Source organism: Cygnus olor, chromosome 3 (assembly GCF_009769625.2).
Source record: "Cygnus olor isolate bCygOlo1 chromosome 3, bCygOlo1.pri.v2, whole genome shotgun sequence".
NCBI classification, from domain to species: Eukaryota; Metazoa; Chordata; class Aves; order Anseriformes; family Anatidae; genus Cygnus; species Cygnus olor.
In genome coordinates, this window is record NC_049171.1 from 3,062,251 (window position 1) to 3,089,504 (window position 27,254).

At 43.7% G+C, this 27,254-nt stretch overlaps 1 protein-coding gene across 2 annotated transcripts in view; it reads right to left on the bottom strand.

The window, feature by feature from the left end:
* PINX1 (PIN2 (TERF1) interacting telomerase inhibitor 1) overlaps window positions 1-25,173 on the bottom strand; it is a 62,817-nt gene extending 37,644 nt beyond the window's left edge. The window contains exons 1-6 of one of the 2 annotated variants that reach the window (XM_040550650.1): window positions 25,100-25,173; window positions 20,129-20,238; window positions 17,626-17,718; window positions 16,829-16,907; window positions 13,201-13,293; window positions 10,758-10,834 (exon numbers count right to left, since the gene is read on the bottom strand). In XM_040550650.1, the coding sequence (XP_040406584.1) occupies window positions 10,758-10,834; window positions 13,201-13,293; window positions 16,829-16,907; window positions 17,626-17,718; window positions 20,129-20,238; window positions 25,100-25,118 (471 nt within the window). In that variant the 5' untranslated portion in view covers window positions 25,119-25,173. Of the gene's footprint in view, window positions 1-10,757; window positions 10,835-13,200; window positions 13,294-16,828; window positions 16,908-17,625; window positions 17,719-20,128; window positions 20,239-22,047; window positions 22,221-25,099 lie in introns of those variants that run through there. The other variant, XM_040550651.1, reaches the window with a different exon arrangement.
* Window positions 25,174-27,254: the final 2,081 nt, after the last annotated feature.

Genomic DNA, 27,254 nt, shown 5'->3' on the forward strand with positions numbered 1-27,254 from the left:
TAAACAGAACACGGAAGGTATCTACTATCCCAGTGCATGATCTGCATCACACCAACTCTTTTTTTTTTAAACTGAGGGCTACAGGCAGCCATTAGCAGATGGTCAAATGAGTGACATTAGTCCACAGGTCAGGTCTGCATTTATATATGGCATCAACAAAATTATTCAAAAAGGGCATTGATGATAGCTTGAAGAGTGAGGCTGTAGATGTAGGGAAAAGCCACAGACAAGGAATTTCTTCACCTTGTCATACTACTTTGACAAAACTCAGAAGAGCCCAAATTAGGTTCAAACTGCCAAACTTTTAAAACTTGTCAGGTGGCTGAAATGAGGTCAAAGAGGGAGTATCTCATACACTCTCAAATTTACCCTGATGGGAAAGTTAACTATCAAGACATACTCTAACAGTAGACATTTATCCTGACTGGAGAGCAAAAAAAGCAAATGTTCACAGCTGAAGATAGAATAATTCACTAGGGAAGTCAAAATACTGGATTGGAAGTGGAAAAGCTTGTTTCTTTGATTTTATGCACATTCTCAGGTCAAATCATTTATTTGGCTCCAACTTCTGCTTTACTTGATCCATCTAAACCAACTAGCAGTTCCACAATCAGTTTGATAACCCCAAATCAGAAGATAACATTGCAGAAAGGTCAGACGCCTTTTTATAAATAGAACTAGCAAAAATAAGACCACACTGTAAACATCCAACCCTTCTGTACACTGTTTGAGTAGATCTGGCCACCTTCTTGGAGGATAATAAAATATATTCCCTGATTTCTGAGAGAGAATACACACTGCTATTTTCTTCTCATTTCCACAGTAGCGTTATTCCTACAAAAGACCAAACCCCAAATGCCACCTCAGGACCATCACCTTAGCTCTGTGCTACACCAGCAGAAGGAAAGAGCAGCCAGCACACTCTTGCACCAGGACACGAGGGAAAGCAGGGCAGGTAGCAGACTGCGAGATCAACTCACTGTCAAGAACTTGCCCACCTGGCTTTAAAAATCAACAGGAAGCCACCTGCTTAGTTCACACTTCCATATACAAATCCTGTTGTGATAGGATCAAAAAGTGTACTTTTTCTTGTTTTGAACTACTGCACTGGAATTTTATTTATTTGCAGAAAACGCTTTGATCAGACAAATATTTTTAAAAGGAAAAACAAAACAGTCATCCTATAAAAGCGCAGGCCCATGACAAGGACTGTTTGGAAGGAAGGGATTACTCATGGTGAAAATAAAGGTAACTTCACTCTCCAGCATTCTCCACCTATTCTTAGGTAGCAGTGTACTCCTTTCTCACAGTATACGCACTGGTTAGAAAAAAATAAGCACAATTAGGATTTGTTCTGTGCACCCAGTTGAGCAGCTATGCATTTTCTAACATAGTTTTATACTTCCTTATACAGTTACACTGCTTTAACACTACTTACACATCCCATGCATAAGAGTGCCTCCAAATCTCAGTTTTCTGCTACTTTGTTTAAAGCTGGATTCTTCTCCTCTCCTCTCCCAACCCCTCAAAATAACTCTCAGTGAAGAATCCCATCAGGGAAAAAATTTTTCAGAATAAAATGCTATATGGTATACAGAAGGCTAAATTCAGCATATAGATGGTGAAAGCTCGTACTAACTGTCTGTTACCAGTTCCATGAATTTCCCCAGTTATTTCCCCAGACCCGCTAATGGATGTTAGCTTTGTTCATGTAGTGCCTGAGGAGTTGGTATCACCCACTGAACACTCTCTATATATTTAAATGACAAAAAGCTATCAGCCATGGTGAGAGATCTACTTAATTTCAATGCAGAAGCCATTACGATGATTTTTTTCCTTCTTTAAACCTGAGAGGGGATTTTTTGTTGTTGTTGTTTTGGGTATTGGGGCTTTCTTGTGCTGTTTTCTCTTTATTTTTTTTTTAAGTGATTCACAGAAACAGAACTACATTTTTAACAGAAGTTCTGTTTGGGCTTTTCTTCTTGAAAACGTTCAAAACCTAAAACTCCCACAACGCAAAAAGCAAGGGCAGCAAAAATACACTTCCAAAAATGCAGTGCAGCTTTCGCACAAACTGTAGTTAAAAAATGGCTAAGTTTTCTTGATATATGAATTTGTGGACAAACCATTTATCAATGACCTGTTTACCTGTGCAGCAGAGTCCCTCAAGCCGAGGGCCATGTCATTCCCCTTTGACTGATTAATTAGCCAATCAAGAGATATTTTTCACTGTGAGGCATGATGGTTTATTCCAGCTAATGCACGGTCTCTAATGGTAGCACATTAAAGCCAACTCGGCTCTTTAAGCCTATCGAAGTGACCAAAAGGGAAGGAAAGAAGATAAATCAAAAGAGCTCCCCCCAGTTTTGCTTCAGTTCCTAACAACCCCCCCAAGGAACTAACGCTAGAGGCAAGGCTCTTCTCCAATGAAGAGGGAAGAAAAAGCATCATTTCTTCCAGACTGGGAGATGTCTCTTCCTCTCCATTTCTTTGCTGATATTTAAACAATAATTTATCCTCAGCTGATTAACAAGGTGCTTATAGAATAGGCAACAAAACATCAGTATTTTGTTCCTCCTGCTTTTTTTGAAAATGCTACTCTGACACCACGCTGAGGAAAGTAATGTTTACCAGTGCTCCTGGAACAACCTCATCTGCATGGAGAAGCATAAAAAATACCGTAGAAACACCAAGTGGTTTGGGCTGGCAGGGACTTTAAAGATTATCAAGTTTGAACCCCCTGCCATGGGCACAACCCCTGCCCCCAGCCCAGGCTGCCCCCAGCCCCATCCAGCCTGGCCTTGGGCACTGCCAGGGATGGGGCACCCACAGCTCCTCGGGGCAGCCTGCGCCAGGGCCTCACCGCCCTCTGAGTGACAAATTTCTCCCTAATGTCTGATCTAAAGCTCTCCCCTCTGAGTTTAAAGCCGCCCCCCCTTGTCCTGTCCCTACCCCCTGACACAGGGTCCCTCCCCAGCCCTCCTGCAGCCCCTCAGGCCCGGGCAGGCCGCTGGGAGGTCTCCCCGGAGCCTTCTCCTCCCCAGGCCCAACACCCCCAGCTCCCTCAGCCTGGCTCCAGAGCAGAGGGGCTCCAGCCTCTGCCCATCCTCGGGGCCTCCTCTGGGCCTGCTCCAGCAGCTCCACGTCCTCCTGGTGCCGGGCCTGGAGCTGAAGGCAGTACTCCAGCCAATATGGCCCAAATTAACATCTTGAGCCTAATTCAATGTCTTTCTGACTTGCTAATGCTCTAGCATTACCAGTTACCAACCCAGAACAACAGTGTTTTAGGCCCACTTTATGCTACTCTGTGCTGCCAGATGAATATTTGCTCCATCTGTACCACCTGAGTACACTGAAGATGTATTTAGCTCTTCAGCTGTATTGCCATGCTGTCCTCCATCTGAATTCGCACCACTAACCTGTACTGCTTGTGCCTCAAGCATGGGCAAAGGCCTTCTACAACTAACTACTGGAGAGATCTGGTCTCTGGTCTTCTTATTTTTTCACTTTTTTTTTTTTTTGGAAAAGATCACCTCTTGCTGCTAAGAGTCCACAGTACGCAGCAGAGCAAAACTTAAGAGGCCAAAGCAGTAAGTGAAGTATTACAGAATTAGTGAAAAGCCCTTGCTAATGGTAATTTTAATACATTTTACTCAAGTGGTCAGAAACAAAAAAGGTGAACACACAAACCTAATGGTATCCTCTAATATTTATGCTGCAGAACACACTGAGCTCCCCCTCGAAGTCAATGGGAAGTAGCCTACTGTAAGCTGACTCTTACTATTTTTCCTAGATAATGTGTCTAAAAAATAATGAGCAAGCCAAACTGGTCAAAGTACCACTGAACTAGAGGCTCACAAACGTTTTCTAATCAGAAGCAGACTCCTGGGGATACCAAATGAGTAAAAGCACCTTCAGGTTGTGTAGACTTCACCACTAGGTCACCAGCCTCTTCTCACGAACCATCATTAACAAAAAAAAAAGTTTTCAAAAGAACTGGATAGATTAAGAGGGATGGGCTGTAACCATATGCTTACAAGAACATAGCTTTTTCACTGAAACAGAATACATTCAGAACATAACTTTTAGGATAGGAGCACCTCACTATTAGATGCCTTCTACGATCAGTACAGAAAGAGGTGCACATCCCTAGGAAGGGTTTGGTTTCATACTTCTTCACCATCTTTAAAGCAAGCAAACACTTCTGTTTAGGCACTTGTGCCTCATCACTACAAAGGGAGCCTGGAGAAGATACCCAGATCTTCAGGAAAGTTAGGGGCTAAATCCAACCCTTTGTTACCTATGTGTTACTTATGTGTTCCTTTCCCTTCATTCTTGATAAAGTATTATTTTTACTCTTTCTAATGCCAACAAAACACATTACATCTGTGCTGGTGAAGTCACATATGGGAATAAGCACCATGAAGTTCTAAATTTTAATCCCAACTCTGGCAAACTCTGTAGCCTGGTGGTAACAGCACCTAGGCACAAGATGCTAAGTGCCTCTAAAATGCTTTTTTTTTTTTTCCTTTCTGATAATACTTGTGTAATTAAAAATAAAGGAAAGATGTGAAAGTCTGTCTCAGAATATTCCTATTATCTTTCTCTGGAACCCACTGACAGCAACTACATTTTTGCTGTTGTTTCTTAAGGAAATGAAGTTTCCATATTCGTTCTGCCCAAATGCTTGCATACATCACGTGCTCCTGTCTCCAGCAACTTCTCAATCCAACCCAACAGAAGCTTAGAGATTTCAAAGACAATAAGACTCTAAAATATTTCATGAAAACAGGCAGCTGGACAGAGAAGGCCAACAGATCAGCATGCACATGGACAGGGCTTTCAGCATGAGCTCATCTCCTTTAAACCACAGAATCCAAGCACAACACAGCCACAGGAAACCAAGCTTCATTACTGGAGCTGCTCAAAGAAGAAGTTTTCGGAAGATGTTTTACTTAAATCAATTCACCTTTCCCCATTCCAAAGGGTCTAAAAGTGTTAAACTCATTTTTTTTTTCTTGGCATCACTTACTAAGGAGCTGGGATTTCCCTTAGGGGACTCTTCCTCTGCCCTGCTGACATCACTATGAGGAAGCCTGCAGAAGAGTAAGCTTGTGTCTTCCTTTTTCTAATTGAAGGTTTTTCACCCCCACCACCATTCTCGGCTTTTGCCTACCCTGATTATTATCCCTTCCCTTCCTCTGTTTCTCCCTTCCCCGGCCCCCAGATATTTATAGGCAGAGAGGTCATCTTTTTCTGCCTCTTTTCTAAGATGAACGTATCCAGTTCCTCCACTCTCTCCTTCTAGGACATGCCCTCTAACCTTGTCGCCCATTTTACTAAATCCTTTTGGACTCTCTCCAGGTTTTTGATGTCCTCTTTCTGTTCTGCTTTTGAGTCCTAAATACCTCATGCTAGCTGAAGTCTCCAAAGCAGAACAGTGAAAAGCGTAAGTTAGTTAAAAATTAACTTTTCTCTTCTGCTGTTTTTGGTCCCCTTAAGTGCTAAATAGAAGCTTTTGTTGTGAGTAAGAAAACACAAGAAACTGAAGTTATCGGTTGCCTACAAGTCACAGTTGTCATACCCACAAACTTCAGTATCTCAATTGGTATTTTGCAGAGAGAAAGCTGAGGTGTAGGGAATTGCATCAGCTTACCCATAGCTTCAGTGAGCCAGTGACAGAGCCAGACTTTAATGGATTTTCAGTTATGTCCCTTAAGATTAGCCAACAAGTTTTTCTGATAAGTGCCGGGAAATGTAAGTCAGTTGAGGAAGTTCTGCAAAATGTGTCAGAAGACAATTTCCTGATTTAAAAAAAAAGTGAAAAAAGCAAGAGGGCGGATAGTTACGTTTCTAATGACTAACGCGAAAGAAATCACCATGAACTCAAGACTTTCGGGCTACTTGGATTAGGCAGTTTAAGGGAACTTACGCAGGTTTACATCCAAGTCACAAAACTTTGGAGGAAGCAGATTACTCATCGAACAGCCTGAGACGTGGAAGTGAGAGGGATGCAAAACATTCAGTGTTGTATGCATCTCAAACAGAGTTATTACAAATGCGCCAGCAAATCAGAACTACTCCCCCAGCCCCCAAAGCAAAATCAGTGCCAGAATCATGTTGTTCAGCAACCAAGTTGGGACTGTCTGTAACTCATTCCTAAATCCTCAGGCTCACTCAGGAGCATTTTCTCCAGTGATAAGGCTTCATCAGGAAACACAGCTGGATGGAGGAAGGAAATTCTGAGAAGCAAAAAAAATAGTGGGGGTTCCAGGAAGTTCAACCAGATAGGAACTAATGGAATTTGTTTTTCTGTCTCCCCAGCTCTCAGTGTTCCTAAGCAAGTGAGAAAATTAGAGGGAAAGTGGGGGCAAAAAAAAAAAAGTCTGGCAGATCTTACCCTGCAAAACAGGTCCTCATCGCACGTCTCCAGAGAGCATCATAATTACAACTCAATATTTTCGATCACTTACTCTCCCTGGGAAAAACTGCAGACGTTTCCAATTTAATTCCACTCTGAAGCCCAGCCATTGTTTTCTTCCCCGTTTTTTTTATTTTATTAAAAAAAAGTCCCTGTGTAGTTTATTAAGGAGTTTTTAGTTGGACACATGATTTATCAACATTTTTTAAAAACTGCCTTTATGTTTAACATTTAGGAGAATTAAAGGTTGTAAGTGCCTAAGATTAGCAACACATAACACCACCAAAACAACAGAACCAGTATCCTGGTTTTATCCCTTCTAGGGAAAATCCTTTCAACCCTTCGGAACAAACAGCATTTCCTTCCATACCCGTTGCAATTCCACTCTTTTGCAATCTTTACAATCCTCTAGCCAACTCCCCTTTTACTTTGATAATGCAGATAACCCAAATTTCAACATCCCCACTTGCTGCAGTAGTGTCAGTGTGACACGAGAGATCCATTAGCCAGATCGAGTCACAGGCTACAGAGACAGTTACGAAGAGAGTCCGAGTTCAGCTCTCCAGTTACACCACACCACGGATCAAACTAGCACAAAACATCTTCTGCCAAAGACTTGTGCAGGTCAAAATCCTAAAATGATTGCTGGTGAGCACACTAGAAAAGACTGAACATGACCAATTGGAACAGCATCTCTTTGACATACCTGATTTGCTGAGACACCTTTTATCACAGCAGCAGTTCAGGGGGAATATATTTCTGACCGGCCCTTCAGAGGAGCCAAGAATATTTTGCAGGGTCAGAGTCCTGACCGTACCACTGAGCCTTGAGTCCCTGCACTGGATTCCACTTGACTGTAAGCACAGATGGAAGGAGTTTCCTAGGTTCCCCCCACCCCCTTTTCCCATCTTTAAGGAAAAAATTGGCGTAACACCAGCCAACCAACCAGCCAGACCTAGTACCACAGTGCTGACGATTATCAATATAATACTACTGCCATGATCTACAGCACTATAGGCCACTGGTAGATACAGAAAAGCAATGGGTACAACATCTCTTAGGAATAAGAGAAGCTCTGCAACTCTTACAGATGAAAAACTTACTGATAATGCCATAGGACAATGGCATACATCCTGAAACCTTTCCGTAACTTCCAGCATCCCTAATGCCTACAGGACTACAAATGCTCATCCAGCTGAATCCACTCATAGTATAAGAATTTCATTTTTCCAAGACATTCCCATCTCTCGCTTCTCAACTGATGCTTCATCCATTCACTTAATTTTGTCACAGGTTTAAATCGGAAGCTTTAAGGGAGGGAGATGGTCAAAACCTAGTTCAACAGAGTCTCAAGTAACTTGCTGAAGCTGACCCTGCAACTCTGATCTAGAGACCTCCAGAGGTCTCCTCCAAGTTCAGTAATTCTGTGAAAAGCGATTCTTGCATTCCATGAATTTATACCAAAGATGGTCGTGAAGCTGGACCAAAACAACTAGATGCTTAGGGAACAGAACTAGGCTGAGTATCTCTGTCAGAAGGTCAAGACTGGAATGACAGCTCTGTTGAGAGCTGAGGATAAGTCATTCATTCCAAATCAAATCTGGACTGAAAGCTTCTGCAACTGGATCTCTGGAAAGAAAAAGAAAAAAAGAATCTAATACCTCAGAAAAAGCCCTAAAGATAGGACTAAGCTACGAGACCAATTTCTGTGTATCATCTCAGTTGCAAATACAACTCAGAACATGCAATTTGATTTATTTGGGGGTTGGAGTTAAATGGTCTTTAAGGTCCCTTCCTACCTGAGCCATTCTGTTACTGACAGTAGTAGCAGTTCTAGCACCTACATACATATGGAAGCCGTCCTTACCTGCCCTGAACAAGAACTGCAGCGTACAGGTGTTACTAGTGGCTGCAGGAACTGCAATTAAAAGGAACTAGGGCCTACCACAGCCTGAAGGTATACCACAGGGCTCTGATGGACAGCAGGGCTCCTTCTACATTATCTCTACACAGAACAGACAGGAACAACTTGCTTCCAGGAGAATGACAGCACTTTCCTGCCGCTGTAGCACTCTCCCTGCCACGTTCGGGCAATGCCCAGAGCCCAGGGATTTCAAAAACAGAAAGCAAACACACAAAGGGAACAGTACTGCAAATCCTCATGTGGCAGTTCCATTTATGCCACCTTAACGACCAGGCTCTGGAACGTGATGCAAAGGGTAGAGAGAGTTCATGGGTGCAATGAAATGAAATTATTCAGAGCTGGAGTGCCTGAGCAATGCATTTTTTGTTCTGTGCAAACTCCACAGATCTCTGACCCATGAAGGAGGAAAAAAAAAAAAAAAAAAACAGTTGTGCTGCCTCTGGCTTTCTCTCCCTGTGGCTGCTTAGCAGCAGACAGTAGCCAGAAGACAACAATGCAGCTCCAAATTATATTACCTCCTGCCTATATTTGCATGTGGAAATCGGGCCGATGAACAGGGAACGGTCTGTAACTTTTTGCCAGAACCTTGAACCATTAGCTTAGTGTTCAGCGAGGGTAAAAAGGAAATATGCACAACAGCAGCCATCAGCCAGCCACTGCACTGGTCTAGGAATTAGCACAAACTTAGGTTCCCTTTACAAGCAGCCACAAGCAAGTATGATGTCCGGTGCCTCTCAAAAGAAGAAATGTTCTGCAGGATAAAGCCCCAGAAGAAACAGCAACACCACTTTCCAAACTTATCTTTAGTTTCCAAAGATATGGAAAGTGAAGAGAAAACAAGACCAGCTATTTGGAAAAACCCATGGGTATGCAAAATGTACTGCTTTAGCCACAGCACTGTCTCCTGGTCATCTGCACTAAACCCCAGTTCTCGTTTCATATTGACCTGACTGCAATGGATCTATGGCATATTGACCTGAGCAGTAGCGGCATTAATCAAGGGGTTTTGATGGGGCATGTTTAACTCCAGCATCTGAGATCTCTAATAATTGAGATCTCTAACCTGAAGTCCCAAAATGCTTCTATCAAGAGAGTTGTAAGTTCAGATTGGTTCTGTTGTGACTGACGGCCTCTACCCAAGCTCTCACCTTTCAAGCCAAACCATGTGACTTGCAACAAAGGTTCACAGCGTTCTTCACGGTGGCAGACAAGACAGGACAGTTCTCGATTTGCTTGTGTCTCTTCCAGCTTCCTCATTTCATTAGCTGTGACTGTATTTTTGTAGTTTAGAGGAGAGTACCCACAAAACAGTTTTTCCCACCAGCAACTCTAAAACCTACAGCACATTGTCTGAAATTACAACACTACACGGGATAACAGCAAGACCAAATCCTTCAAATTAATCCAAGACACCCACCAAAGTGTTTCGTGTTTCATATTAGGAGGTCTTTCCAGTGAAGAATCCTCAGTGAATCACAATTTCTTCTTCACAACCCCCTTGTCATTCCACCTATACTTTATACAACCAGAAACACGTTATTACTTTTGCTGCTGCCCAGGATCTTATGGCGCATTTGTCCCCTATTCTTCTCCTTCCAAATTTCACAGTGGCTCACAAAACAATTCTCAAGAGTACTGCACAACAAGCAAGGTGTCAAATACACACAGGGTATTTCAGGAACTTCCATTCAATTTTTTCAGGTCCCATCTTTCCCTTTAGCTGCAAGAGACTTCAGAGACCTCTGAATCAACAGTGCCATCCGTGCAGCGTATTTATTTGTGTTTCTCCAGATGTTATCTTTTCCAAAGAATGTTTCTGGATACCTTAGTCATGTCCCAGTGTAAGCCTGTTTCTCATACACTGGTATAGCAGGTCTGTTCTCCACAAGTGGAAAATGCTAATAAATAGTATAAAAAAATGCTAGTAGAAACGTTGATCTCATTACACAAAGTTGGGGAAAGTCTTCTTGCTATTTGTCGTTGCTCAGAGATGAGCAAACCTTTGCAGCTGCTCAGCCTTTCCCAGTTCTTGTGAAAAATAATGCAGCTTGCTGAGATTGGCCAGCTGCTGCCGAATGTCAAACTTTATTTCAGATGTTTATGGAACTTTCAGATGAAGGAAAATTTATCTACTTTGCAATGTACGTCACTAAGTAGTGTAAAATTAAAGTAGTGAAGATTCTTAAGTAATTCCAAAGAAGTTACATCACAGCAATTCATACAAATATTAAATACACTCTTCTAACAGTTCAGAGAGCAGCACTCCACCTGCAACCTCTACATAAAAATAGGCAGAAGACCCCTTTTTTTTGATAAAACACGGTAATCTAATTAGTAGCAAGACATTTAAACATGCCTTTATTATAAGCAAAAATAAGCAAGGAAACAAAAGAAAGATGAAGCCTCATTTACCTGCATCTTCGTAGTCTTCTGTCGCTTCCCAAATATGCAGGACAGATCATCTTCACTGCGCGAAGAGAGATCCTTACCTGGAAGGAGTAAGGAGAGGAAAATAAAACACAATCTTCACATTTGGTGGTAACAAACTGTAACCCACAGAGATGGAGAAGTTATTTTTGGAGGCGCACAAATCAGGAACAGTATGTTACAGACACTACATGAACGCTTCCCATGGCTACCACATACAGTAGGAAATGTATGTGTGGGTGGGGGAAGGCTGGTGAGGAGGCACCCATATCCTACGTCCCTGTATGTCCACAGGGAAACAACTTGTTTTCCGCCATCTGACACTGTAATTGGCACAGCAAGACGAGGGAAACAGCCTGTTCTACTTACTCTAAAGGGGAAGAAGAGTTGTATCCTCCTGCAGACAAGAAAAGTTCAGAGAGAACATGCACATCTTGGGACTCTCACGAGAATTCTCCATCTCTGACAGAGTTAGGGACTTATATCTCCTCCGTATAGTGAAAACATAAAAATCTTTACTCAGTGGGTGCTTTTCTTTGACTCATGAAACTGCTTCTGAAACGCAAAACCTCCATCTCTGCAACACACTGGATTATCCCCACATAAAAACAATTTCAAGGGCAAAGCAAAGCGTTTCAGTAGGACCATTATTCCCATGTGACTGTCGTGTGGCTAGCTGGGTATCAGGCAAGAAGCAGAGAGAGGAAAGACAATGGGTGTGATGTGATACTCTGAGATGCCAGCAAATGTTTGGCCGAGCTCACAGCGCAGAAGCCTTTATATTCAGTTGTCTGCTGCTTGCCTCAGAGAATTCTTTGAGAAAATAAGTCAGAAAAAGTTGAAGAAACAAAAATTAGTCCACACAGGCCAAATGACAGCACCCCAGGAGTCTGCTTGGCTCTCGCCTTACTGTGTTTGATAGTCAGACTCCAAAATCACTGACCTCAAAACAAAGTCTGACTATTCCACCTGCTTCTTTTTCTCAGGATCTTTAACTGCCTACGGAGGGTTAGGAGACATGTCACCACAGAGCATTTTACATCACTGTCAATCTCATATTGACATAAATTTCCCAGATTCAAGTGAGATGGCCAAGACCATGAGCGGTGCCTGTGTTCCTCCAGCAGTGAGGCTACAAAACAGCATCAGAAACGGAAGCTGCATTTTCTATCGTTGCTGTTCCCTTCTCCCGCTTGTGTGTGAGCTTGTCTTGTTTAGTCTGAAAGAAAGCAGGATCGGACTTCAACAACAAGGGCCACAACAACATCAGCCTTTTTCAAATAACTTCTCCTCTTTCCCTGAAAAGGAGGAATTTCCCTGGTTTAAACCACAGAGGGTACAGTCCAAGAGGGGCCTACCTTATAGAAGCACTGCAGCCAAACAAATAAGGGATATTGTTAACACGAAAGCCTTGCTCCGTATTTTAAATGCTCAAAAGATGTTCCCCCCCCCCCTTTATTTAGTAAAAATTTGAAAACAAAAATAAATCCTCTTTGCTACTACCTCAAGTAGGCCATGGTCTCTGTACTTGAAGTCCTGAACCACTTTAATTGTTTAATGTCATTAAGTGGCAGGGTCATGTTAACACACTTGACTTCTAGGTTGAGTTACTTCATCAAAAGACCCAACCCCCAATATCAGAATTTGGCCTCCATTCAGAAGCCAATTACCTCTGTTTTAGCAGAAGCATTTGTTATCCAAAAACATTACACTGAGCTTTAAGTTTAATAAATTAACCAGTAGTGGAAACTGATCCCATCCCTCTACTGAACCACAGATTCACACCCACCATGTGCACACGGGTGCATGGAAAAGGAACGCTACCAATAGAGAAACAGAGCGAGGGATTAACAATGGCCAAGAGCAGAAAGCAGGTTTGGCTGAAATAATGCCATCACTCTACAGAGAAAGAAGTTACCCAACTCCACGAGTTCTTGGTACAGATTTTCTGGCCACCCATCGCTGTCCGAATTGACCCAATAAAGTATCTAGGAGATGTAAGAGGGCTTTCCTCTTCCTGCATCATTTAATCTGACCGCTTATCTTATCCACATGATCTCTTGGCAGGGTTACTGGAGATTGCAGAGGACAGTGCAGTCCAGATAACGGAGTTACTTGGCCATCACCTTTGCCTCCCTCTCCAGCCCTTTTCTCACTCACATTGCTGAGAATATTCATTATTCTTTGGTCAGCTGATGGCTCCTACAGACAGGAATTGATTTATTCAATGATATCAGCCTAAAGCCAGACAGAATTGTCCAAAATAAAGAGAAATAGTGTCTTATAGCTTTAGGCAGGTTGCTGCAAGGGTTATTTCTAAACCAAGATTCTACTTGTCATTTATAGACTACAGAAAGTAACAGATCACCTTGACATATGCTTTATTAATCTTGGCTAGAGCTTACGAACCAGAAACAATTCCTCTTACCTTTTGCAAACTTCATATAATGGACACGTTTCTTGGAGGATTTGGATTTTTCCTCGAGACTAAACGTCGTCTTCCGATTAGTCACTGAGGACTCTAAAAAATAAAAATACAGGTTCCAACCCTGTTAGAGAAACACTAACAACCAAATTAAAACATCACTGTAGTTAACTTTCTCTTTCAAAAAAAAGTTGTAAGAGCATACCACTGAAGGAAGCATGGTAACCTTCCTCTGAGACATGTTACTGCATGATTCTTTTTTGCCACATCCCCTTCCCTTCCCATTTCCAATCTAGTGTAATTTGAAAAAGGCAGATACAAGCACTGCAGGTCTAAGGTAAAGTCTAATTTAAAGCATTTTCTATGGTAAGAAGAAGATGGATCAGTTGTGCCGTTTGTTACAAATTTCCAGTGCTAGTGCCTGAGAAAGCTGTAAGTAATGGTACAAAATAAAATACTGAACCTGAATGGATAAAAAGGGAGAGAAGAAAATAAAGACACCACACCAGACAGGTTTTCCAACTCTAACACTTCTTAAAGCGCCCCTATCTGGGCAGAGTCTGGTATCTCTGTGTAAGGAAATTAAACAGGCAGACCTTTTTCTTTCCTGAGGCCAGCTAGAAGTGCCACATCTATATTATTTAGTTCTTCTACCTTTCAGCTGAAGGGCTGCCTATGAGCTACCCCACTGGGAATGGTCTCTGGGGATGGATGGCTAAGTCCCACTTTCATTCAGGAGTTGTTTGAGAGACTGTTAGCTTGTGCAGGTCAGAAGCATGTGAGGGATTATCTAACTATTTAACAGGAAAGATAGCAAGTTTCTGTGCCGTGGCAGGTTACTTTACTGGTACAGACACATTCTCTGCATCCACAGAGCCTGTTAATTTACAAGAAATTGTCGGAAGGAGAGTCCAGTAAGAACTACTTTATGGTCCTGTCCCAAAGAGAAGCAGGCACTACAGGATTCTGTGCTCCATAACTATAGAAAAGGCTACTTAGGGTGAAATTTTTTTTTTTTTCTGCCAGCGGCAGCTGGGATAGGTAGGGAAATCAACCCATACCCTGCAGGCCAAGTTGAGTCACCTTTTTCATACAATCCCACCCCTGAAAGCTGTGCAGACCAAGTTTTTCTGACATTGGTATTACAGCACTTTACAAGTAGTGCCACCTGACGATAGTCATTGACCTAAAAATGAGATCTACAGCCCGCAGTGGGAGAGTTTATTACCAGAAAGCAGCCTCAGATCTACTCTTGATGTTGCACATAAACCTTAACTAGAAAATCCAGTTTTAGACAGATTTTGCAGTCAACTTGAAAATCCTCAATAGAAGGGCCTATGGGCAAAGCAAGCATGACAATTAAAATACCCTGACTATAGGTGCAACACTCTGAGCCTGCTCTCCTATACGCTCGTACTGAATTTTACGCAGGAAGGGACTTCCACAAGGCTTCCTCCTGCACTTCATTCTTACAGCAAAAGGGGCAGCAGCACCGCCTTGTGCCTTCAAGAAGTAATTTCACTGAGCTTAGAAACGTGCTGGCAATGGCAACATACAAGTTGGTACATCTGTCTGTCTGTCTTCTGCTGTGTCTAAAAGCAATTTAGTCATAAATAAGTTGGGGCATTTCTAGAGCAAATCTGATACAGATAAATATTCCAAAGCACATGACAGGCATGGCCAGCATGTTTTACCCCATTTTACAGATGGGAAAGGGACACAGTCCTCACCACTCAGCATCCCAGCAAAAAAGCCAAGAATCAAAACTCCTCACCAGGTGCTCAGCTAGAAAAATACGAGAAGAAAGCTAAATCTATCTAGATTAAGGGTATTTGAATGTTGGCATACAAACCGACACAGGGCCCTTCCTTCCCAATCTCTAATTGCAATCCAGCTCTGGCAACTGCACCAGTTATTTAAGAACAATGAAGGTTTTCAGCTGACTTTTAATGCAATTTGAAACTGGATGATGGCCAACAATGTAACATTTGATCCTGCAGCACAGCTGCAGGCGGAATTATCTGGATGAGTTTTGCCAGCTTAAACAATTGCCAAAGAAACAAGTTTCAGAGCAATGCTTACACTCTGCAAATCACCCAACGTGATTCTGACCGGGGCTTTTCAACTTGCATCCGAATTTGTGCTCAGTGACTGAAATCTCTTGTCCAAGCTGCTAAAAAGACCAAGGAAAAATAACTGAGTAAAACAGGGAGAAATATGGTTTTATGGGACCATTTTGTATCCGTACAGATGACCCACAGGACAGAGCACAGCTTTAGGAACAAGACAGCCTTGCTCAATGAACCTGCCTCTGTGCTGACTCATTGTGTCCTTGGGCAAATCATTTCAGCTCCCTGCTCATCAGTTTGCAGGTTTCCCACCAGTTACACCTAAATGATCTTCTCATGGCTCAAGTTGGAACTTGGGTAGGATTTAGATATAAAGGTAGACAGGAACTTTTGGAATTTCCCTACAATATGCTATTCTACCTCTTGAGGACTTTCACTACAGCAGCTAGCAGCACTGTGTGGCCTCAGATCACGATGAGGGCTCCAATGCACGAGAATAACTTCCACAGCAATTAAAATAACTTTTTAAAGCATTGTGTTTAGAATTTTAATCCCAGCTCTCTAGGATTAGAAAACAACTTTGAGACTTCATTTTAACTGACCTTCCTCCTCCTCTTTCTACCTTTCCTCCTCCTGCAAATCTTTTGCGCACAAATGTTAAGGATGAATGAAGAGTGGCTAACTTCATTAAGCTGGCAATTCCGACACCAGCAGCACGTGGACAAGTTGTTGTGCCCAAACAGAAGCCCTTGTTTTAACAACACTCCGCAGCGTTGTTTAGACGTACGCTCAGAGTTTGAGATGTACCAGTCCAAAGGAGAGATTGTAAGCCAGCTGAAATTCTTTCTGTACGCTCACACCTGACAGCCTTGCATTAGTTCATTTTTACAAACCAAGGTCAAACTGCACAACACTTTTCAAAACCAATAAACTTTATAAATAGCCCCTTTGGGAGAGCTGTGTAGTTACCCCACTTGTGTGCTCTACATCAGGTCTACAAAAATCGCATTATACTACACTCAAAACAGAGATGCGTAACTCTGAGTCAAAAGCTAAGGAGCAGCTCTTTGAGGACAGGAAAAGTAGGTATTTAAGAAACCACCAGAGCATGGAAACCAGATGTGATAGTTAATAAGAAAAAGGAAGGCAAACGCACTGCAATGGTGAATGCCTGTGTTCTGAGCTTTCATACTGGCTCTGGATGCTTTAAAAAGAAACAAGCACGGCTGTAGTACATCCCAGCAAAAGGTCCCCCGTGTCTTGGATAAAACTCCCAAATTCAGAATTTTGATGTTTGGTTTCTCCAGTAAAAAGCCTTTAATAGAGGTTAAACTGATCCACTGAGACCTACTCATCCAGACAAACTTAAGCATGGTCATGGATGGCAACATGTCCTTCAGCTCCCAGGGATCTGGGGGGAGAAAGAGAAGGGGGAGCTGTTGACCTCCGCAAGGACACACTGCTAGCAGCCCAAAGGATTGGGCCTCAGCTAGCCTTGTTAAGACAGAGAATGGAAACTCTGCTAAGCTTCCAGCATCTGATTGAGCAATGCATGAACCTACCTGTTTCACCCTGTCCGTGGCAATCGTTCAGTTCAGCCAGAAGCTGGTTGAAGTCATCCTGATGAGCAATCCAGTCGTCCTGTAAATATCACCCATGTGAATACGAGGCAACAGTTTTCAGACCTAACAGAGGTTTTGCTAAAACAGGTTTTAAACTCTGCTCTCCAAGAAGCAACTTAATTGCATATACTCAACCCTTCTTGATGGGAGGGACCAACAAAGCTCCACAGGTGGCAATACTAACAACAGCGTACTACAGTCACTCCGACCTACAGAACTGATAAGGGTTGTGTTTGTAAGCCTTTAAACAATACCGAGCTGCTGTTGGCTCTGCACGTCCCAGTCTGCATAAGACATTTTCAAAAGTAGGCAGAAAACACGAGTGTGATTTTCCAGCAATTAAGTTATTTAAGTTGTTGATTCCGGGACAAATATCTTTAGAAGCACATTCAGCTCTCCCTATATACTTGAACTCCAGTCAGGAAGGTGACCGTATAAGGATGAGGGGCAGAAAGCATAAAGCTAAGCTGGGTAGGAGACACAGGGAATAAGTAAATATTTTAGTGATTCAGAAGCAAAAACTCTCTGAACGACCTAAGAATTCACTGTAACCTTTCCAAGCAGGTACTTACTTCCAAAATACCCAAGAGAGCATAACTACGCTCCAGCTCAACAGTTTCTGCAGAGATATTCACAAAGGTACATGCTACCACCAGGTGTGGTAACAGATTTCACTAAGGTCCCATTATAAAAGCTGACAAGGGAGCCACATCTCCTTACCTGGGTCTAGCACTCACCTCGTGATTGATGGATGCTCCTAACCCCAGCATGTTGTTTTTCACCTGAACCTTGATATGTTCTGTATTTCCTTGCTCCTGAGCACCAAGACCCTAATGAGGATTTAAGGGAAAAAAAAAAATGCAAGGATTTTCCAGCAGTGACTAAGCAACTCGAGCCGTTGTACTGGAAGACATTTTGCAATGAAATACAGCAAGAAACCACAAGTTACTATTTGCTTGCCTGCAACTGAATTCATTCACAGGCATTAGCATCCACGAGATACTAAGTATTTTTTAATTTACTACTTAAGCCTCCAGCAAAATCCCATAAACACTAAAATAACAACAACATTAAATAGTCAGGTGATTAATCAGAAAGCCACCTGACATTCCTAGGCAAGTCCAAAGTGTTTACAATTTTCAAACAAGACACTACATAAGAAAAACATGCCTCTTACCAAAACCACCTCCCTCATGGCAAAGGCAGCTGTGTAAATGCTGAGAGAGATGCCACATGGAGCTTACAAAGCAGAACGGATTTATATTAGAGGGGGGTGAGAGAAGGTGGAAGGATCAGACTGGAGCTAGCAGGTCATTAAGAACTTTTTCCATCTCATTCACACTCATGATTTGGTGAAGATACCGGGGCAAACAGATGTTGGGTTTGTCTATCCGAAAAAAACACAAGCATTCAAATGGGGAAAGCCATCTTTAGGCCCAGTGTTATCTTAATTGCACAACCAGGGGAAAAAAAGAAACACTTGGAATTGAATATTACTGATATCTACCTGCTTTTCTGCCCCCCCCCCCCCCATCCTGTCACCAGTAACAAATGACCATAATAAATATGTATAAATAAATAAATATACAATAAATATGTATATATGGGTCTTGTGGAGTAGTGGAAAGAAGCCCTGTGGACAGAGCCTGTGCATATCCAACATGCGAGGCAATGACCACACTTGAACACGGCTGCTCCTACCACAGACCCAGTAGGTTTTTTGGTCAGTGGGGTGGCAAATTTACCTTGAAACTTCAGCTAACCAAGAAGTATGGAAACAAGCAGGGCATCCTGCCATGACCTAATTCCAGCACAACTAATAACGGGACTAGTGTAAGCAGCTTAATTTCAGAGCACAGATGGGCTGCTGCCCATTGACTTGGCCAAGCTATGCTTCCATTTGTCTGAGTTTGTGGCAGAACGGGGATATAAATCCCTCTAGTACAGCTATAATTGTTGTAGAGAAAGATCTAGTAGCTCACACAGGAAACTTACTGTGAAGAAGACGAGAGGGAACCCTCAGAAAAAATTAAAGCACCGTGAGGGCCTTCCTTCCACACCCTCACACAAAGTGTTTGTAACAGCAAAGCATTATCCATGTTCAGAGGAGCTGCTGACAGCCTGAAATACCATCAGTACTTTTTCCTACTGTGGTTTACGTACCTATTTTCGGTCTCACACTTACAAAACAGCCACGTATACAACTTTACATAACAAGACAGTACCCAGTCCCACACTTTTAACAGTTTGGTCTAAAGCCTAGTGAAACCAATCCCAGTTCTTTGACTTCAGCAGCCTTTGAATCAGGGATCGCAGCTTATCGACGGTGAAATTAAAGACAGAAGCCAGATTTCTGTTATTTTGCCAACTGAGGCAACAGTAGACTACAATGAGAAATTCAAGGGGGTAGGCTTATTTTTCACACCAAGTTGTAATATATTCACAGAATTGAGAACGGCCCTAATGTTGTTAATTTAAAAGAAAACAGAGGAGATCTAGGAGAAAAACTAAATATATAACATGGGGCAGGGCAGGTTGCGTGTGTTTGTTTCACTAACGACACTGATGTGCAGGTCCAAATTTCAGCTTTGCTGAGGCTCCTTTGTGGAAGTTAAACTGCTTTCAAGTGGCAGCAGCAACGTCTGCAGCTATCTGCGCTGACCTAGAGATTATTCCCAGCACCAGCAACCTCTCACCCTACTGCACAGGTACACGCTGGAGTTGGGAAGGAATGCAACTCCCATAATGCTGCATTTTGGCCATTCAGGGAACAGATCAGAAGGAACCTTTAAAAACGGGTGGAAGATTAAACTCCAGGTCTTGGAGTTTCTTTCAACAGCACAAACAGCCAGGGAGAGAACCGAGAGCATGAAAGCAACTTAAAGACTTCTCTAAATGTCACCTGATTTAATGATCCAGCTCCTGCTCTGACTTGTGGACGCTACCTTGTCAAAGAGAGGGTAGAAAAATGGGAGAGCAAGAGAGGAACAAGCTGGCAAGTACCTTTGTAAGAAATTATAGAAGTCTAATGTTGCTCAAATTCTCTGCACTCTTAGCAAACTTAAAGGAATAAATCAAACAAAAAGAACATGGGTGTTTTAAATGCTGGGGCCAAGAATCCCCCAGCAGTCTTACACCCACATCTCTACCCCCCCCCCTATTTTTTTGGTAGAAGCATTTTCAGTTCAGAAAGAACTGAGACACCACCCTCCATCTAGACAGCTCTCCTTTAGACCATACCTTTCCTTTGGACCAGCCCATCTTTTCCAGCATCTTCTGTCCAAATTTAGTTTCATCTTTACTCCAGGCGCTGTTTCGTGGATCCACAGACCACTTCTGCCTTCTACGGGCTAGAGACGGAAGGAAAAATTCAGACAGGCTCTATTTACATTTCCACAGTATTCCAAGTAGTTAATCAAGTCAAGAAAAGTCCTTCATTAAAAAAAAAAAAAACAAACAGATCAATCACATTTGGGGGGGCTTAATCCTATTATGTGATATTGAAAAAAAAAAAGTCTTATGAAAACTTTTAGTACAAAGAATGCCAAAGTAAAACGGCCACGGAAGTTGTCATCCCCAAGGATGGGCTGCAATCCAGCAAAGGTGTTGAGGATTACCATTTAAGTGCACAGGCTTAAATTCCATCTTTATTCCAACTTTTTTTACATCTGGCTTCAACATAAAATGTACAAGGGATGAGATTTTAGTGCTGGCTTTCCCAGCACTGGACAAATGGCCACTGGCCATCCTTCCTCTTACCCAGGAGTCTGAAGATTTGCTTTCATAATGATAGCCAAGTCAAAAACCAAACGTAAGTGACCAGTGGAGCTGAACTGCACAACGCAAACCAGAGGGATTTCAGCTCTTGGATCCGCTGCAAAATGGCTTGTTTGGAAACTGAAAAGTCACCGGATATGACTGCAGGTGTCAGAGATCCAAGGGAGACCCGGGGCTCTTTTGTCCTACGTAAACCACTACAGAAACCACAGTCCCCCAGGCCCACATGCGTGAGTTTGTCTCCATCAGCAGGAATAGCTTCTTTGAAACCGAGGAAGAAAAGTTAGCGCCATTAACCAGCCCCTTTAAGCGCACTCCTAAACACACGCAGGAAGAGAACCTAAACAAACAAGACAAAGAATGGGAGACAGGAAGATTACAAACTTCATTAACCACCATGGGAAACAGCGGATCAAAACTGACCGGTTAACCCAAGGCCACAGAAAGTCAGTGAGGAGCCAAGTCCACCGAGGCGCTTTCATAATCAGGAAGTCATCTCTCCCGAAAACGTAACACTTCGGATTTGGGCCAGAGGGAGAGAATATTACAAACGCGTTCAATTCATTTTCTGCCCAGGCTTGGTTCTTTTTGAAAGAACTAACACCGTCAGAGTGCGGGATGCTGGTTGTTTTTCAATGTGCTTCTGAGCCTTTGAAGCTCAAAAAAAGTGCTGCAGGGCAGCCCCACAAAAAAGTAACATTAAAAAAAATTCATAAAAGCCCAAACAGTCCATAAAAAAGAGATTTTACGGTATGTTAAATGACTTAGTGCTGTGAGAGAAATCCTAAAGCGCTCATTTAGTTCACTTCTCTACACAAAAATAACAACCTCTTTGCATCAGGCAGAAATATCGCCTACAAGCCCTGCCTGTGCTGCTACCAGAAGTTGGGAAAACGCCACCGCGGACTGTGATTTTAGGCAGACCCCAGCAAATTCAGGTTCCCTCCTGAATTTCTCTAGGGATTTGGGACAATTAGCATGTTTTGCCATCTTCCTTCACCCAAGACGCACAGGACCTTTAAGGACTCAAGTTTCCAGGCATTTATGGAGAAGAACGACTTTTAAATTAAGGTATCACGCTGGCACCAAAAAACAAGTCCTTCAAAAGCTGTGAAAGTTGCTGCTTTCTTCCATAGCTGACAGTGAAACGTTAAGGACAGAGAGTGCAACATAAAGGCCACTAAAAAGAAGCAATTTAGAGGAGAATATAACGCTGCTCACCCAAACAGTACCTCTCCTTTCCGATTTGTTTGTCCCTTTGTTTAAAATCCCTCAATTATCAATTAATTTCCCTCACCTAGTCACCAAAACCAAAGTACTCAATGCCTTTTTTTTAGATCTAGCTCTAACGATACGCTCTCAGGTATTTTCAGCACGCTCACCTTCTGTTACACTGTCCATAGTTTCCCAGGGGATGGCTTTGCAAATCCCAAGAAATGAAATTCAACGCAATTCTTGCAGCTGTAAAGCCACCGTGTGTATTTAAGGATTTGTCTACACAGCAGAGGTAATCCGTGTCAAATGAACACGGGAGTTTAAATTAACTTCCAAACCGAATTGTTTGATGTAGTCCAACTAATCCACTTTAAAAGCTGACTTCTAGTAATTCTCCCGAGTACCTCCCCGTACAGAAGCCCTCAGATGTTTTACTCCCAGGAGGACCCTGCTAACAAAACCCAAGGGCACCTCCTGTGGAGATTTCTCAAGCTGAAACGTTTTAAGACCTTCCTTTTCCCAGCAGCTTCACCCCAAGTGTTTCAAATCTCTTAATTACCATTAAGGATTACTCCTCACACTTGTGCCAGGTCAACGCACTCCTTTTCATATATGGCAAGCTAGCTGTATGCTTTCAAGAAGTATAAATCACATCAGAAATGTCTGTTAACCGATTTTTAAAGAGCAAGGAAGGAATCAACCTGCTATCTTCTACCTAAAAACAGCTCAGAAGGCAACACGGATGTCCCGGGCCGCTCTCAGAAAGAGAGACTGCAATGCAATTCTTGGTGAGCAGCACCATCCAGTGGAGAAATGGGTCATTTCCTCAGATAGTTCAGATACCCTGCTCTGTGGAAAAAGATCAGTTCCTAAACCCTTCTATCAGGGCTAATGCTGTGCCCTAAGCATTAACCATCACTTTTGAACGTTCCCACCTAAGCCACCGCTGTGCGCCCCCAGACGGCGTTAACGCAGGAAATAATGAACAGGTAAAGTTTCTCCAATGAGCAGGAAAAAACATACTGCCCACAGAAGGGATTTTATTTTTAATCCAAGCTACAAAACTCCTCAGTGCATTCTTTTGATTTTCCAAACCAGCACCGCTGAGATAGTTAATCACAGCTTATTAAAAGTCCCAGTCAAAAGCAAGCAAAAACCAAAAGCTAACTTGTCTGCCATTTTGGCAACTGCTACATTTTTTAAGTTCGAACTACCGAAGCACAGAACAACCAAGTTTACCTATTGCCAGCTTAGCTCACAGCATCGCAGAGGCTACACAGACCTCTCGAAATCACCTCCTTCACCCCCTGCTCAAGCAGGCTGCCTCGGACAGCATCCAGGCTGGGTTTCAGTACCTCTGTGTTCAATCTTCTCTGTGTTTGCCCACCTGGGAATTCCCGGTGTTTCAGTTTGTGCCCACCGCTTCTTGTCCTGCCACTGGTACCATCGAGAAGTTATTTCAAGGCCCTGCGATGCGTTGCTTTCACAGCTGTAGTAAAACCAATTAACTCGACTCTCTTTTAGGATGAAAATTAATAACAACGGCTGAACTTGATCCAGCACTGGAAACAAAATGTACATCTGCATAACTTGGCTTCACAACTATAACTTCAGCTGAAGGTGAGGAACAAAAACAACCCTGCAAAGGTGGAGTTTCAGCAAATAGATTCGTTTTTTTTTTTGCAGCGACTCATTTCAGAATTTACTACATACAGAAGCTACCTTAACATACCATTACATTACTGAAACGCGAGTGTCCAAGTAAAATTCTGAAAAATGGTACCAACAAAGCTTACACCTAAAATAATCTGAAAATTACCCATACAAGTACAGTTTTATTTTCATCAATTCACACTTGTATTTTCCAGTGGGAAACAGATTTTTTTAATCAGTCACTATACTGAAATCCATCTTCCCCACAGTCGAGCAAATTTATTAGAGCTCATGTTAAGGGTGTCCTGACACCAGGAAGCTTACCTGAACCACATAAGGACATTAATAATCATCATACATGAGCCCTGTCCCATAAAAATCTGCAGTTGCAAGTTTATTCTTTTCACTTGCATCCAGTTTCAATTTCTAGAAAAGGTTACTTTGCAGAAATGCACCTTGAACTTAGAAGCGAAGAGAGCAACAATTAGTAGTTTCTGAAAAAAAAAATCATTCCCAAGTTGGCCAGTATCAGGAGTGCTGCTTCTTGCACTGATAAGCATTACACAAGGGTTACCAGCTGGGTTATTCTTGGCAGAATTCTTTTAATGAATTCTTTTAGATATTCTTGCAGTCTTCTTGGGACGGCTGGGCCTGGAGCAGAGGAGGCTCCGGAGGAGCTCCCCCATGGCCGTCAGTACCCGCAGGGAGGTGCGGAGAGGCCGGAGCCGGGCTCTGCTCAGCGGTGCCCAGGGCCAGGCCTAGAGGCCCCGGGCCCAGCCTGGAGCCCCGGCGGCTCCCCCTGCCTCTCAGGCAGCACTGCTGGGCTGGGCGGGTGCCGGAGCCCTGGCACGGGCTGCCCCGAGAGGGGCCGGGGGCTGCTCCCTGGGGAGCTCCCCGAGCCCAGGGACATGGGGCTGGGCACCCTGCTGGGGGGAAGCTGGTGGGGCAGGGGGGAACCCAAGTTTTCAAATACCTTTGAGGTAAGAGTAAATGTATTTCCGACAACAATACAAGAAAAACATTAAAAATGTGTAATAAACATATAATAAAATGAAAAGTCTTCAGAAACGCTTCATTCAGCCAGACCCTTCTCCAAAAAGACAACTGCTTGCCCTTCCCCTGAGTTTCTTTCCTCTTAGCTTTCCTCTTTCTTCCCCAACACTTTCTTACTTTTTTCTCTTCTCCTGACTTTTCTCCCACTTTCTCCTCTTTCCTCCTAAGTTCTCCCTCAGCTCCCCAGCCTCTCCTTTCCCCACACGCTCCCCCCAGCCCTTCTCACCCCTCTCCCCGCCTCAATTTCACCCCCGCAGCCCCCAACAAACCTCCCCGGGGCTGGGAGCCCCTCAGCAACCGAGCCCCGGCCCCGCCGCTCCCCGAGGGGCTACCACTGAAAGGAACCCAGACCCGGCCACCCCCCGGAGCCCAGCGAAGGGGCACACCGGGGCCTTAGGAGCCTCACTAGCGGCCGGCCACCCCCCGCCCTATAAGGGGGCGCCGCCCCCCCCCCCCTCAGCCCCCCGGTGCCGTTCGCGGCCGCCGCCGCCGCCCGCCCGGAGCCGCACTCACGCTCCGCCAGCATCGCCATCTTGGGGGCCTCCCTCCCGCTCCCGCCGCGGGGCCTTCTGAGATCTCGGGCAGCGAGCGGGGCATCCTTAAGGGAACGCCTGATAGAAAAGCTGAAATTCAGGCGAGCGTAGGAGCCTCCTCATGGTAAATTTAACTTTTTAAAACCGAAAATATCTTTTAAAAATATTAAATTAATTTACAATCCCTCTACGGAGTACTTTTCCGCGTTTTGTTTCGGGTATTGGGCAGGCTTTTGCAGAGACAGCCGCAAAATGCGGAGGGAGGGGAGGGGGCGGCAGCGGCGGCTGCCGCCTCGGGGAGCCCTTCAGGGAGCCCTCAGGGGGCGCTGCCGCCATTTTGTGCCCCCCTTTCCCCTCCCGGCGGTGTTCGGCGCTGTGTGGGGACCGCGACGGGCTTCGGGGCGGCTGTGGGGAGCGAGGCGGGGGGCGGCTGTCCCCGTGTGTTGGTTTTAATAGTAGTAGAGCGTGGGCAGCCCGAACTCTGCAGTGAATAAACGGCTCCAAACCTTCCGGTGCTGTGTCCATGTCTGTGTCGTGGGTGGGGAGAGGGGCGAAAGTGGTGGAGTCACCGTCCCTGGGGGTGTTTAAGGAACGGTTGGACGTGGTGCTTAGGGACATGGTTTAGTGGGTGACATTGGTGGTAGGGGGTGGTTGGACCAGGTGATTTTGGACGGCTTTTCCAACCTTAATATTCTATGAATCTATGAAAATTGCTCAGTTGCTGCCGTGCTTTCCCAGAGTCTTGCCAAGGGGCACTGTCTTCCAGTCAGTCCTGGAAGCATCATGAGAAAATGCCCATCATCTTCATATGGGTGAGGTCTTGTGTTAATACAGAATCCCAGAATAGCCAAGGTTGGAAGAGACCTCTGAAGATCATCTGGTCCACCCCCATGTCCAGCAGGGTCGCCCCGAAACACATTGCACAGGATGGCATCCTGGCAGGTTTTGAAAATCCCCAGAGAAGGAGACTTTACAACCTCTCCGGGCAGCCTGTCCCAGTGCTCTGTCACCCTCACAGTAAAGAAGCATCCCCTCATATTCAGCCAGAACCTCCTATACTTCAGTTAGTGCCCATTGCCTCTTGTCCTGTCACTGGGCTCAACTGAAAAGAGACCAGCCCCATCCTCCTGGCACCCTTCCCTCAGATATTTATACACATTGATGAGGTCGATACAGGTCAACTGAGTTTGCACTTTTTATTCAAGGAATCGTAGATCTGGAAGGGATCTTGCAATGCCTTGTGCACCTCTCTGCCCATCCGCTTGCAATAAAGCTGAACTTGATGTATGTCCCAAACAGCTGTTGGTGCACCTAAATGTACCTGACAGTAGCGAGTTGATGCCTCCTCAGACAAGCTACACATTTATTCTCCTTTTCTAAATATCCTACAATATTTAAAGATACCATGATTAACCCAAATCTTCTGTGCTATAATATAAGCTCAGTGCTGCTTGTCTTACCCTAAATGTGGAAAACAAAAACAACAACAAAAAACTCTTCAACAAACTTCGAGTATTTGAAGACTGAGCACATACGTTGCTTGATCTTTACTTGCTGAACCAAATCACCCCTATTTAACAATCTTTTCCTGCAGGTCATGTTTTGGTCTTCTGGTCATCTGCGTTTTCTGTTTTTAGCCACTTTTTGGATGTTTCTTGTCTTATTTGAAGCATAGCACCCAAAAGAAGGACATGTGAAGCTACTGAATTCTTCAGAGCACTTAGCTGGAATTGTGGCCTGCTTCCTCCCGCTTTGGCTACATTTTGCACTGTTTTTTTCCCCCCTCTGATGTCTGTATCCCTTTCAGGGCTGTGCAACATAAGGGGTTATAGCCTGTGTTCATGCAGTGGATTAATCCTGTATTTTACCCTTACTGAATCAATACTTAAGACTGTGTTTCCATTTTGTTGTGTTATTCTGAATTGCAGGTCTATGCTTGAGTGTCTCTGATATCTCTTTCTCAGCTTGGAGTCACCTGCAAGTGTCATAAATGTACTCTGTAATTTAAGTCAGGTCATTAACGAGAGTATTGAGTCCTACAGGCTCAGAGCAGACTGCCCACAACTCTCTTTCTTCATCCATCCTTCCCTTTGGACGATGACTGGATTACAGCTCCCCCAGTTCAGCTTTTCATA